This window comes from Portunus trituberculatus, chromosome 35 (assembly GCF_017591435.1).
Source record: "Portunus trituberculatus isolate SZX2019 chromosome 35, ASM1759143v1, whole genome shotgun sequence".
Lineage (NCBI taxonomy): Eukaryota > Metazoa > Arthropoda > Malacostraca > Decapoda > Portunidae > Portunus > Portunus trituberculatus.
This window is the reverse complement of record NC_059289.1, coordinates 1-12103: the sequence shown is the minus strand read 5'-3', so window position 1 is coordinate 12103 and position 12103 is coordinate 1. Positions and strand designations below refer to the sequence as shown.

The window sequence follows — 12103 nt, the reverse complement described above, 5'->3', positions numbered from 1 at the left end:
AAGGGAAGCTGGCCGGTGATAGTAAACACAAGGATATATGGATAAAAAGAGATATGAACCTATGGAGAGGGAAAAGGAGAAAGTGCTAAAAAGTGAAGGTAAGGAAAGAAAGAGAAAAGGACAGAGATGGAGAAGAAGAATTTTTACTGGAGGGTTCTGGATTTGAGACTAAAGAAGTGGTATGTACAGAAGAAAGAGGAGGTAGTGGAGGAGGCAAGAAATTAAGAGTGACTTATACTAATATAGATGGGTTGTTATCAAGTATCTTGGATGTTAGGGATTATTTGAAAGAGAAAAGCCGAATGTAATGTGCATCGTTGAAACAAAACTAAGAGAGCAGATCCATGGTAACTTTAAAGAGGAGGGATATAATAGCTAGAGGAGAGACAGGAAGGATTAAGGGGGAGGAAGAGGAGTGCTAATAATGGTTCATGATAATGTACCGAGTAGCAGTAGTGGAGTGGGATTATTACCCACTATTAGGGTATTTATTTAGTCCAAATCCTCATCTTCCCTTTCATATGTGTAGCTAGGAATTCTTATATAGGGAGTCCCTGTAGGGCAGGGGTTCTCAACCTTTTTCCCGTCAAGTACCCCCTGAGATATAAGACCATTTACCAGTACCCCCCGGTAATCTGACATCGAACAAAATGGTAATTTAGTAACTAACTCAATGTACAATGGTACAACATAGGATATTATGAAATTATTCAAATTTTTATTACTTTATTGAGATGAAACATGAATATTCCAAGTATTTTACAGTGATACTACACATGCAGAAATGAAACAATATTTCCTTTATCAACCATTACTGAACTTCAGTGTGAAGGCTGTGCCTGTCTGTTACAAACAAGTTTTTCAATTCGAGGAGCAGTATTAGACAGGCACAATCGTAGGTCATGTTTCACATTAAGCCGTGATCGATGTTTGGTTTTCATGTTCAACAGCGTTGAAAATCCTTGCTCACACAGATAAGTACTAGGGAACATCAACAAAGAGTTCAGAACTACTTTAGATACAACAGGGTAAATCTCACTCATTTTAGCCCAGAATTTGGTTAGGGAAAGTGTTTCAAATGCATCTTTTGCAACAGAGTCGTTTACCAACTCTAAGAACTCCTCTTGCATGTTATCTGGGAGAAGGTGCACATTCACAATGAAAGGGTTTCTAATCAATTTTGATTCCAATTCACTCAATTCGGGGAAGTAAGACTGCAGCTCCATCCACAGAGAAGCTAGATGTGATTGCACAAGTTGCATCACATCTTGTTTTCCAGTGTTTTGACTTTTATCAAGTGCCTCACCAAGGTGTTCAAACATGCTAAGATTTCCATCTTTGACCTTCCTTCCCAAAGCTCCAGCTTCATGGTCAGTGACCTAAGTTTGTCCATGAAATCATTCACTGTGGCAAAACGGCCTTGGAGGGATAAGTTAAATGAGTTGAGGCGTAAGAATATGTCACTCAGGTAGGCCAGCTTCTGAAGCCACTGGCTGTCTGACAATTTCTTGGTGAACTCAAGTGACTTTGCCTTGTTGTCACATTTGAAGAATTCAGTGAGCTCCTCCTTTAGTGATTCTACTCTTGATACCACATTCCCCCTCGACAGCCAGCGAACCTCAGTGTGAAGGAGCAACACTTCTTCATCACTTCCAAACTCTTGGCACAGAAGGGAAAACAGTCTTGTATTTAGGGCGCTTGACTTGATGGCATTTACCATGTGCACAACATCATCCAGGACTAATTTTAAATCAGGTGGAGAGTTTTGGATGCCAGGGCATATCTATGAAGCATGCAATGAAGATGCTTGGTTTCAGGATTCACCTGATTCACTCTTCCTCGAAATCCTGATCGACGACCAAGCATTGCTGGTGCTCCGTCAGTTGTGCATGCACATACATTATTCCAAGACAGTCCTTCTTTCTCAAAAAACAATGAGACTTCATTGAAAATGTCTTCACCTCTAGTAGTCGTATGTAGAGACAGGCAGAAACCGGTTCCGGAACCGGTTCCGGCGATTCCGTCGAGAGAACTAGGGAACCGGTTCTCTGCTTGTGGAACCGGTTCTTTGGAAGCCAATGGAACCTCTAACGCCTCGAGACTTTCCGAGAGGCTGTGGGCAAGAAAAGGCTGTGATTGGCTTTCATGGATGTTGCCATCATGCGGCTTATCATTTCCTGCGCAAATGATTGGTCGCGAGCTCGTGACGTCACAATTTTAGTGGCCACATATATACCTTCACTCTCCCCGACGCCTCAGTCGAGTCAAAGCTTTCAGGGGGGGAACCCGTGCTGTTCATCAGCACGTATATGAACTTTCGATGTAATAAAGATAAGTACTTACAAATATTTCGGCAAAAGAGTATAACATCCCCTTTACCTAAAACCAATATTACTTTTCCGAAAATGGATTCGGTGTTTTCAGAAATTTAGCTGAAAGTGAGGTCACTACGAAAATCACGCAAAAGTTGCTGTCACCGACAATTCTTTTCCACACTTATAACACCATTTTCGTCGTCTCACTGCCACATTTCTTTGTTTTACAATTCTTTCTATCAATAAAGAAGCGATTTAGTACGCCATGGCAACTAAAAGAAGTAGGAAGGCTCCTGTATGGACCTATATGGATCAAGTTGAGCCTAACACTGTTGTTTGTCTAGTGTGTAAAGACACACTCAAGTACACCGGCGGCACGTCATCAATGATGAAACACATACGCACTAAACACCCTTTGGAATATGCAGACCTAAAAGAAGACTCTGAACATCAAGCAACTGCTGCAGGGTTAGATACACCATCCACATCAACAGTTCAGCCCACTCTAATGGAAGCTATAAGTAAGACACAAGTCTATAAAAAAGATTCAAACAAGAAGAAAGAATTAGACCATCTTCTCTTAAGAATGATAGTAAAGGACATGCAACCACTCACTATTGTGGAAAATGAAGGATTCACAGATTATTCACATGGTTTGAATCCACGATATGAATTGCCAAGTAGGAGAGAACTAACGAGAACACTTCTTCCACTACTGTACAAAAATGAATCAGAGAAAGTCAAGAAGGAATTATCCACTTCCAACTACATATCACTCACAACAGATATATGGACTTCCAGACAAACCATGGGGTACATTACAGTAACAGCCCATTTCATTTCCCCAGAGTGGACTTTAAGGTCTGTCGTCTTGGCCACGGCAAGAATGACTAACAGTCACACCAAAGAAAATATTGCAGAAGAGATAACACGCATCTGTAATGAATGGGACATATTACATAAGGTAATTGCAGTCGTGACTGATAATGCAGCTAATATGAGCGCAGCAGTAAATTTAATGAAACTTCGCCACGTCCCATGCTTTGCACACACCCTAAATTTGGTTGTGCAAGATTCTCTAAAGAACACAGACGAAGTCCAACAAGTAAAAGAAAAGGTAAAAAGAATTGTGACATTTTTCCATCATAGCGTAAAAGCTTCTGATAAATTGCGACAACTTCAAGAGCAGAGCAATGTGCCAACAAAAAAACTGATTCAGGATGTTGAGACGAGGTGGAACTCAACATTTGACATGCTAGAGCGCTTTGAAAACCAAAGCGAACTCATAACAACTACACTTTGCCTTCTCGGCAAAAATGACATGTGTACCACCAGTGAAGAGCTTGAGCTGATTCAGAATACTGTGGTAATACTGGAACCTTTCAAGGAACTAACAAAAGAGATGTCAGCAGAGAAATTCGTTTCACTTTCGAAGGTCATACCAATTGTAAGAGGAATGCAAGCCTATATGAATGCAAGCAACGGCAGTGAGGCTCAACAGAGGTACTCATCTAATCCTCTAGGCATTGAACTAAAGCAACAGATGTCAAAGAGATTCCCTTGCCTTGAAAGTGCTCTCTGCCTTGGAGCTGCCACTCTTTTAGACCCGCGCTTCAAAAAGATACCTTTTGCAGATAAAAGTCTTGCCAGACATACAGAAGATCGTCTGATAAACCTCATGCAAACCAAGGCATCAGATGAGGCTCAAGTACAACAACAGCGGTACTTCCAGCAGCCCAGCAGGTTCTCGCTCAAAAGTCATGTAAAACACCCTACTGGAACACCTTTGATACAGAGTCGGAAAAAATTGTACAGACAACCTCTCAGCTATCAACAGGACCTCGCATCGAGCTGAAGAGGTATTTCGAAGAGAACCATATTTCTAGGGATGGAGACCCGCTGGCATGGTGGAAAGAACATGATATGTATTTCCCCAAACTTAGTGACCTGGCTAAAAGATTCCTTTGCACATCAGCGTCATCTGTTCCATCAGAGAGACTATTTTCCAAAGCAGGAGAACTCATCTCACACAGGCGAAGCAACATCAAAGATACAAACGTAAACATGATTTTGTTCCTAAATAAAAATGCACGGTAAAGCTGCACTACATACTATATAAATAGCCGTGGATCAAAAAGTATTAAAATATGCAACACACATCAGTGCGTATAGCTTGTGCAATTATGTAAATTATATGAATTGCACAAGCTATACGCAAAAGTCAAAGAAAATTAATTTCATTAATGATGACTTATACGGCTTTACATAACATTATAAGGAAAGTATACTGTGATATGGAAATGTGATTAGATTATTATTTATCATTTTTCTTTTGTTTATCAAATTACATTATACGGAACGGACTGTGATATGGAAATGTGATTTTGTATATTACTCATAGTTTTATATTTATTTCATATTGTACTTTTATTGGAAATCTTTTGTTTGTTTGTTTTTTCAAGATGTACCTATATGTATTATGTCCGAAATTCATTAATAAAGTTATTGAAATGTACTGTACTGTTTGCAATTATTCCTACACAATGTCAATGTTAATTTCACAAAATACACCTATATATGTATTATGTACGATTCACTAATAAAGTTATTGAAATGTACTATATTGTTTGCAATTATTCCTACACAAACAACGTCAACAAGTTGAACTTGCATTGACAATGCATGTATGGCGATTCCTCCCATTGGTACAGATAATTATTAAGTGGTATAGAACTCCGTAACTACACCAGCGGAGGCGTCACTCAAACAAACCTAAACACTTCGATCTCTCTTGTATAATAATAATGAAATAATGATAATAATAAGCGTGGTGGCGTCACCCTCAGAACATCACCCGCTCTCGTCTCGAGCACCGTTCCTGTGGAACCTTCTGCCACTTCCAGCACAGCAGGCCCAACCAGGCAGAGAGAGAGAGAGAGAGAGAGAGAGAGCAGGACGCCGCGAGGACGGGCCGCCATTTTACCTCTCGGGACGCCACCACACGCACCCTCACGCCCTCTCATCTACAGCTGAGTTACCCACGGTTTCCCCCCCATAGGTCTCCCGTCTTATAGGTAGGCTAGGTAGGAAGTTATCTGACTGTGATGAGTTGTTATTGAATTAAAGGGTCGATTTAGTTAAGCTTGGTGTGTTCATCACCCCCCCCTTGGATTCGTTACATCTTTCTTTGCTCCCTTACTCGGCCTAAGCTTCACGTAGGCCCAGTACAAGAGACTGAGCCTCACGAAGGTTCAGTATAGATGGTGGCAGCGGTTTAGATGTGTTTTATATAGGCACATCGACCCACGTAACTCTCCGTAGAGACGAGTAATCAGTGCTTATCCCCTTGTTTAGTATTGAAGTGGTGTTTCTCCTCCGTTTATTTTTTATTTTTTATTTATTTATTTTTTTCTCATGTTTCGAGTAGCCAGTATGGAGTCACAGCGGCAGGAAAGAGGAAGGGGAACAGTGAGAGTTAGGTGTTCGTCCCTTCCCCCATGATGTTTTGTTGGTGGTTCGGCGGTAGCACGGGGGGCCCCCACACTCCCCCCACAAGTAATTACCTTTGGGTGGTAGTTGGCGCCGTGTCGGTCCCCCTTGCTACCCTCCCACCTCTAGTTTATCCGCGCGGATAAGCTAGGGGAGGAGACCAAAATTTTTATTTATTTTTTTTTTTTCAGTTTAGGGGTAATTTTTTTTTTTTTACATTTCCCATTTGGCTCATATGTTCTGGCATGTTTTTTTCAATAAGTTGTTTTCTTATGCCTTGATATTTTGGTGTGATTAGCTTCTTGTCTCCACAGGAAGGTACGTTGTTTTTATAATGAGAATTTAAGTTGTGTTTTGGTGAAACAGAAAGCCACTGTTCACCCAATTTTCATTTTGTTCAGTTTGTGACAAGTTGTCAGGTATTTTTTCTTTCGTTATGGATGAGTTGGCGGATTTTCTGAGCTTAAGGGCGGAGTGGACGCCTAAAAAGGAAAATGAACCAGTAGTTAAAACCGAAGATGATACGGTAGTTAACCAGATAACGAGCGTAAGTCCGTCAGGTGCAGAACCAGTAAATAACTTAGAGATGAAGGTAGATGCCTTGCGTGATTGTGTCTACGATTTGTTGCAGGAAGTTAGAGAGAACAGGGAGAGGCCTGCGAGTGTCCCTGTTAAATGCCTCATGAAGCCCCGTGACATCCCCGTCCTTGAACTGCGTCACTTGAGTGGAGTAGGAGTTGGCCGGTTAGCTGTTTTTTTTTTTCTCACAGGTGGAAAGTTGCTCAATAGATAATAGAGAGAGGCAACAGATAGTTAAAATGCGTGTGGAAGCCCCATTAGCTTTACTGGTGCAAACGGTAGTGGAGAAGGAAGTAACCTGGGCACAATTTAAGCAATATCTTACAAAGGAGCTCACGGACCAGAATGAGGAAAGGTTATTTGATTCTCTGAATGATTTAAAATATTCGGTGAAGGACGACCCCATCGAGTTTATGACAAGGTTGAAATGTAAACTAGCTTTGGTTACCGTAAGGACCGATGCTGATGACGTGCCGTCTCAGGACAGGTTGATTAAGAGCAAACTAATAAAAGGAATGCCGAGAGACTGCAGGGAAAGATTAGATCATTTTTTTATGAAGGAGGGGCAACTGATCAAGGGCAACAAAAATGGGATAAAAGGCCCACTTGGTTGCCAGTTCCTTAAAAGTCAAGAGAGTTAACCAAAATTTAGGGACAAATTACTTGAGACCTCCTCTTAAAGGAAGTCAAGTCATAGGAAGGTGGAACAACAGAAGCAGGCTGAGAGTTCCAGAGTTTACCAGAGAAAGGTATGAATGATTAAGAATACTGGTTGACTCTTGTATTAGAGAGTTGGACAGAATAGGGATGAGAGGAAGAAGAAAGCCTTGTGCAATGAGGCCGCAGGAGGAGGGAAGCATGCAGTTAGCAAGATTAGTAGAGAAGTTAGCATGAAAATAGTGACAAAAGACAGAAAGAGATGCAACATTTCGGCAGTGAGAAAGAGGCTGAAGACAGTCAGTTAGAAGAGGGGAGTTGATGAGACGAAAAGTTTTTGATTCCACCCTCTCTAATAAAGCTGTGTGAGCAGAACGCCCTCAAACATGCGAAGAGCACAAGGATGGATAAGGCCCTTGTACAGAGTTAGCAGTTGAAGGGGCGAGAAAAATTGGCGGAGACGCCGCAGAACGCCTAACTTCATAGAAGCAGTTTTAGCAAGAGATGAGATGTGAAGTTTCCAGTTAAGATTATGAGCAAAGGACAGACCGAGGATATTCAGTGTGGAAGAGGGAGACAGTTGAGTGTCACTGAAGAAGAGGGTTTAGTTGTCTGGAAGATTGTTTCGAGTTGATAGATGGAGGAATTGAGTTTTTGAGGCATTGAAAACTACTAATTTTTTTCTGCCCCAATCGGAAATCTTAGAAAGATCAGAAGTCAGACGTTCTCTGGCGTCCCTGCGTGATCTGATAACTTCATGATCGTCTCTGAAAGAACGTGGAAATATGTAAGTATCATCAGCGTAGGATTGGATAGGGCAAGAAGTTTGGCTGAGAAGATCATTAATGAATGATAGAAGGAGAGTGGGTGATAGGACAGAACCCTGAGGAACACCACTGTTAATAAATTTAAGAGAAGAACAGTGGCCGTCTACCACGGCTGCAATAGAACGAAAGGAAACTTGAGATAAAGTTGCAGAAAGAAGGATAGAAACCGTAAGAGTGCAGTCTTGAAATTAAAGCTTTGTGCCAGACTCTATCAAAAGCTTTTGGTATGTCTAACGTGACAGCAAAAGTTTCACCGAAATCTCTAAAAGAGGATGACTAAGACTCAGTAAGGAACACCAGAAGATCACCAGTAGAGCGACCTTGATGGAAGCTATACTGGCGATCAGATAGAAGATTGTGAAGTGATAGATGTTTAAGAATCTTCCTATTGAGGATTGATTAAAAAACTTTAGACAAGCAAGAGACTATAGAACGGTAGTTTGTGGGATGAGAACGGTCACCCTTTTTTATAACAGGCTGATTGTAAGCCAACTTCCAGCAAGAAGGAAAGGTAGAAGTCGATAGACATAGTTGAAAGAGTTTGGCCAAGCAAGGTGCAAGCACTGAAGCACAGTTTTGAGAACAATAGGAGGGACCCCATCAGGTGCCTTCCGAGGGTTTAGGCCAGTAAGGGCATGGAAAACATCATTACGAAGAACTTTAATTGTAGGCATGAAAAAGTCAGAGGGAGGAGGAGAGGGAGGAATAATCCCAGGATCATCCAAGGTGGAGTTGTTACCAAAGGTTTGAGAGAAGAGTTCAGCTTTAGAAACAGAAGAGATGGCAGTGGTGCCATCAGGATGAAATAAAGGAGGGAAAGATGAAGAGATAAAGTTATTGGAAATGTTTTTGGACAGATGTCAGGAGTCACGAGTGGAGTTTGAGTTTGAAAGATTTTGACATTTTCTATTTATGAAAGAGTGCTTGGCAAGTTGAAGAACAGACTTGGCATGATTCTGAGCAGAAATATAAAGTGCATGAGATTCAGAAGATGGAAGGCTCAAGTACCTTTTGTGGGCAACCTCTTTATCATGTATAACACAAGAACAGGTTGTGTTAAACCAAGGTTTAGACGGTTGAGAAAAGAATGAGGAATGTACGCCTCCATGCTAGACACTATCACCTCTTTTATGCACATAGAGATGGGTCTCTGACACAGAAGCAGTAATCATTCCAAGGAAAATCAGCATAATACCTCGATCCTCACATCCCCCCAACTGGCAGAGGCAAAACGCCAGAGTGACCTCCATTTTGGGTGATCCTGAGGAGGAATTGGAGAAATAGGACAAGATACAGAAATGAGATTGTGATCGGAGGAGCCCGACGGAGAAGATAGGGTAACAGCATAAGCAGAAGGATTAGAGGTAAGGAAAAAATCAAGAATGTTGGGTGTATCTCCAAGACGGTCAGGAATACGAGTAGGGTGCTGCACCAGTTGCTCTAGGTCACGGAGGATAGCAAAGTTAAAGGCTAGTTCACCAGGATGGTCAATGAAGGAGAGGAAAGCCAAAGCTGGTGGTGAACATTGAAATCTTAAAAAATGGAGATCTCTATGAAAGGGTAGAGGGACAGATGTGCTCCACTTTGGAAGTCAAATAGTCAAAGAATTTACTATAGTCAGAGGAGTTAGGGGAGAGATAGACAGCACAGATAAATTTGGTAGTGACTATCAAGTCTAAGCCAGATGGTGGAAAACTCAAAAGATTCGAGAGCGTGGGCAAGAGAGCAAGTTAAGTCATAGCGCACATAGACGCAACATCCAACTTTGGAGCGAGAATGAGGATAGAGAAAGTAGAAGGGAACAGAGAAAGGGTTACTGTCAGTTGCCTCAGACAGCTGTATTTCGGTGAGGAAAAGAAGATGAGGTATAGTGAAGGAGAGGTGGTGTTCTACAGATTGAAAATTAGATCTAAGACTGCGAAGTTAATGACGAAAAAGTCGAGGGAGGTGTCAAGACATTTTGGGTCGCCAGCAAGAGAGCAGTCCGACCTGGGGACATTTCTGGTCCCTTCCCCAGAACGGGACTCCGAGGATGGATTTGGAGTCGCCATTTTGAATTTTGAATTTTAAGGGAAGGGTGTGTATGTGTGTGTGATAAGTGCATGTAGTTTTGTGTGAAGGAGAGTTATCTTTGGAGGGCAGGCTGTGACTGCCCCCTTGAGTTGTGAGACACAAAGGGAAACGTTCAGTGAGATCACAACTAGCTTTAATGGAAAGTTCACAGCACTCCCTGAACTAGTGCTATTAGACCTCGCTGGGAGTAAATTATCGTTTCGGTAGGTGTCTACTACCTCCTCGTAATAACAATTTATAAAATAGTTAACGACGTTGAAAAGATAGACAAGCAAGACCTGGTGTTGGTGGCAGATGAAGCTGGAAGGACAAGAGAACATGCAAAGAAGATCAGGAAGAGGCAGTGTGTGTAAGTTATTGGAAAATAAAGTTCTCCACATAGAACGGTGGAAAAATGGAATACATTGAGTGATGAAGTTGTTACAGCACATAATATACATAGCTTTAAAGAAATATTAGATCAGTGGAGATATGGAGACAGGACACTATGAGCCCCTCTCGAACCCTTTACAATACAACTATGTAAATACAACTAGGTAATTACACACACACACACACACACACACACACACACACACACACACACACACACACACACTGCCAGCCAGATCCACCAAGTTCACAACGGCCTGCTTTGCTGTTTCTTGTCCAGCATTGTTTTGAATTTCTGTATGACGGTGATGCCAACGATGGTGTGGGCGCGGGATGAGGTGGCGTTCATGTTGGTGGAGGCGATGGTGCGGTTGACGGTGCCCTCGTTCATCTTCTGCTCAATTTCGTTGTAGTTGGTGACCAGAGCCAGCTTGAGGCCTTCAGCTGTTCAGAAGGTTGTTTGGGTGTGATTTACCCTTCAATGCTGGGACACATTTTACCTTGAGATATGAGTACGATTAAACGATTCTATTGACATTCATCAGTTCCTGTCGTCACAATAGTACTTACCATAGAAGCCTTTCTTCGGGTGTTGGCGGACCTTGAGGCCTTTCTTGCTCTTGGTGGGGTTGAGCAGGTCATGAACTACCTCATTGTAGATCTCCAACATGCTGAACCTCACTTCAAACTCCTTCTCCTCTGTGTTTTGTGTGATGCCATTAAATAAATCGTTACAGAACAATGGCACGATTCCTGAAAGTTTAGGAATAGATTTTTTATTGTTTTTTTTTCCTTTCTTTACACTGTGTTGTATGTTTCTTTCTTTGTCCATCCATCTGTTTTCCATTCATTTCTTTCTCTCACTTTCAAGAATCAGGATACATTGACGATCAATTTCATGAAATTGTAACATTCTTTTGATTTCACGTGATGGATATGCAGAACTTTTAAGAGAACCATGCAGGCTTTCAACAACTCAACAACTATCTATGGTTAAGGGCAACAAAAAGAATAAAAAAAAAAAAAAAAAAAAAAAAAAAAGGTGACAGTCTCCAAAGAATGCAGTCAAAAGGTTCATCCAAAATTTTGAGGAGAAACATCTGAAAACACCTATGAAATGTGGACTTTTTTATTTTTTACCTTTATTGGATCCATATCCAATGACAGACCAAGATTTTCCCGAGCCTGTCTGCCCATAAGCGAACAGTGTGGAGTTATAACAAGCCCAGGCGTTTGCTAAGACTCCACCTCCCAGATCATTGTACACCGTGTTCTGTCAAAAGGCGAAGAAAGCTTAGCATTTATAGTGACAGTTCTTAATGGTGATGAACAGGAAAATGTAATGAGGATGATAAAGGGAAGAAGAAAAAAGATAATGGTAATGATGAAAAGGAAGATGATGATATTGATGATGAAGAGAAGGAAAAGATGGTGATGATGAGAAGAGGCCAAGCTAATGATGATGAATGATGAAGAGAAAAGAAAAGTTGATAATGATGACTCCAAGAGGATGATAATAATGACCAGCAGAAATAACCAGAATGTGATTTTGATGACAACAATGAGAGCAATAACCATAGGTGGTCGTTACCGTCACAGATCATCACGCTAACGCCATCAGATTATAGCAGCTATCCGATGACATTTTTTCTGAGTTAGTAGTTAATCGATATCGTGAATACTTCTGAGTCCAAATTATAGTATAACTGATAATCTTAGTTTTATATTCCAGATTAGCGTAAGAATGACGTGCCCTTTCTCTCTCTCTCTCTCTCTCTCTCTCTCTCTCTC

General features: G+C 41.4%; 1 protein-coding gene across 1 annotated transcript; it reads right to left on the bottom strand.

Moving 5' to 3' along the window:
* Positions 1–10559: 10559 nt before the first annotated feature.
* LOC123513346 (kinesin-like protein KIF28P) lies at positions 10560–11875 on the bottom strand. Its single transcript, XM_045270481.1, has 3 exons — positions 11453–11875; positions 10883–11065; positions 10560–10756 (listed from the first exon to the last, which is right to left on the bottom strand). Exons 2-3 carry the CDS (start codon positions 10980–10982, stop codon positions 10560–10562), a joined length of 297 nt encoding a protein of 98 aa, XP_045126416.1. The 5' UTR covers positions 10983–11065; positions 11453–11875.
* Positions 11876–12103: the final 228 nt, after the last annotated feature.

Excerpts from the sequence above, each read along its gene's own strand:
- LOC123513346 (XM_045270481.1), bottom strand. The coding sequence starts at position 10,982 with ATGTTGGAGATCTACAATGAGGTAGTTCATGACCTGCTCAACCCCACC. Across the intron at positions 10,757-10,882 it reads CCCGAAGAAAGGCTTCTATG|CTGAAGGCCTCAAGCTGGCT; the intron begins GTAAGTACTATT and ends CCTTCTGAACAG.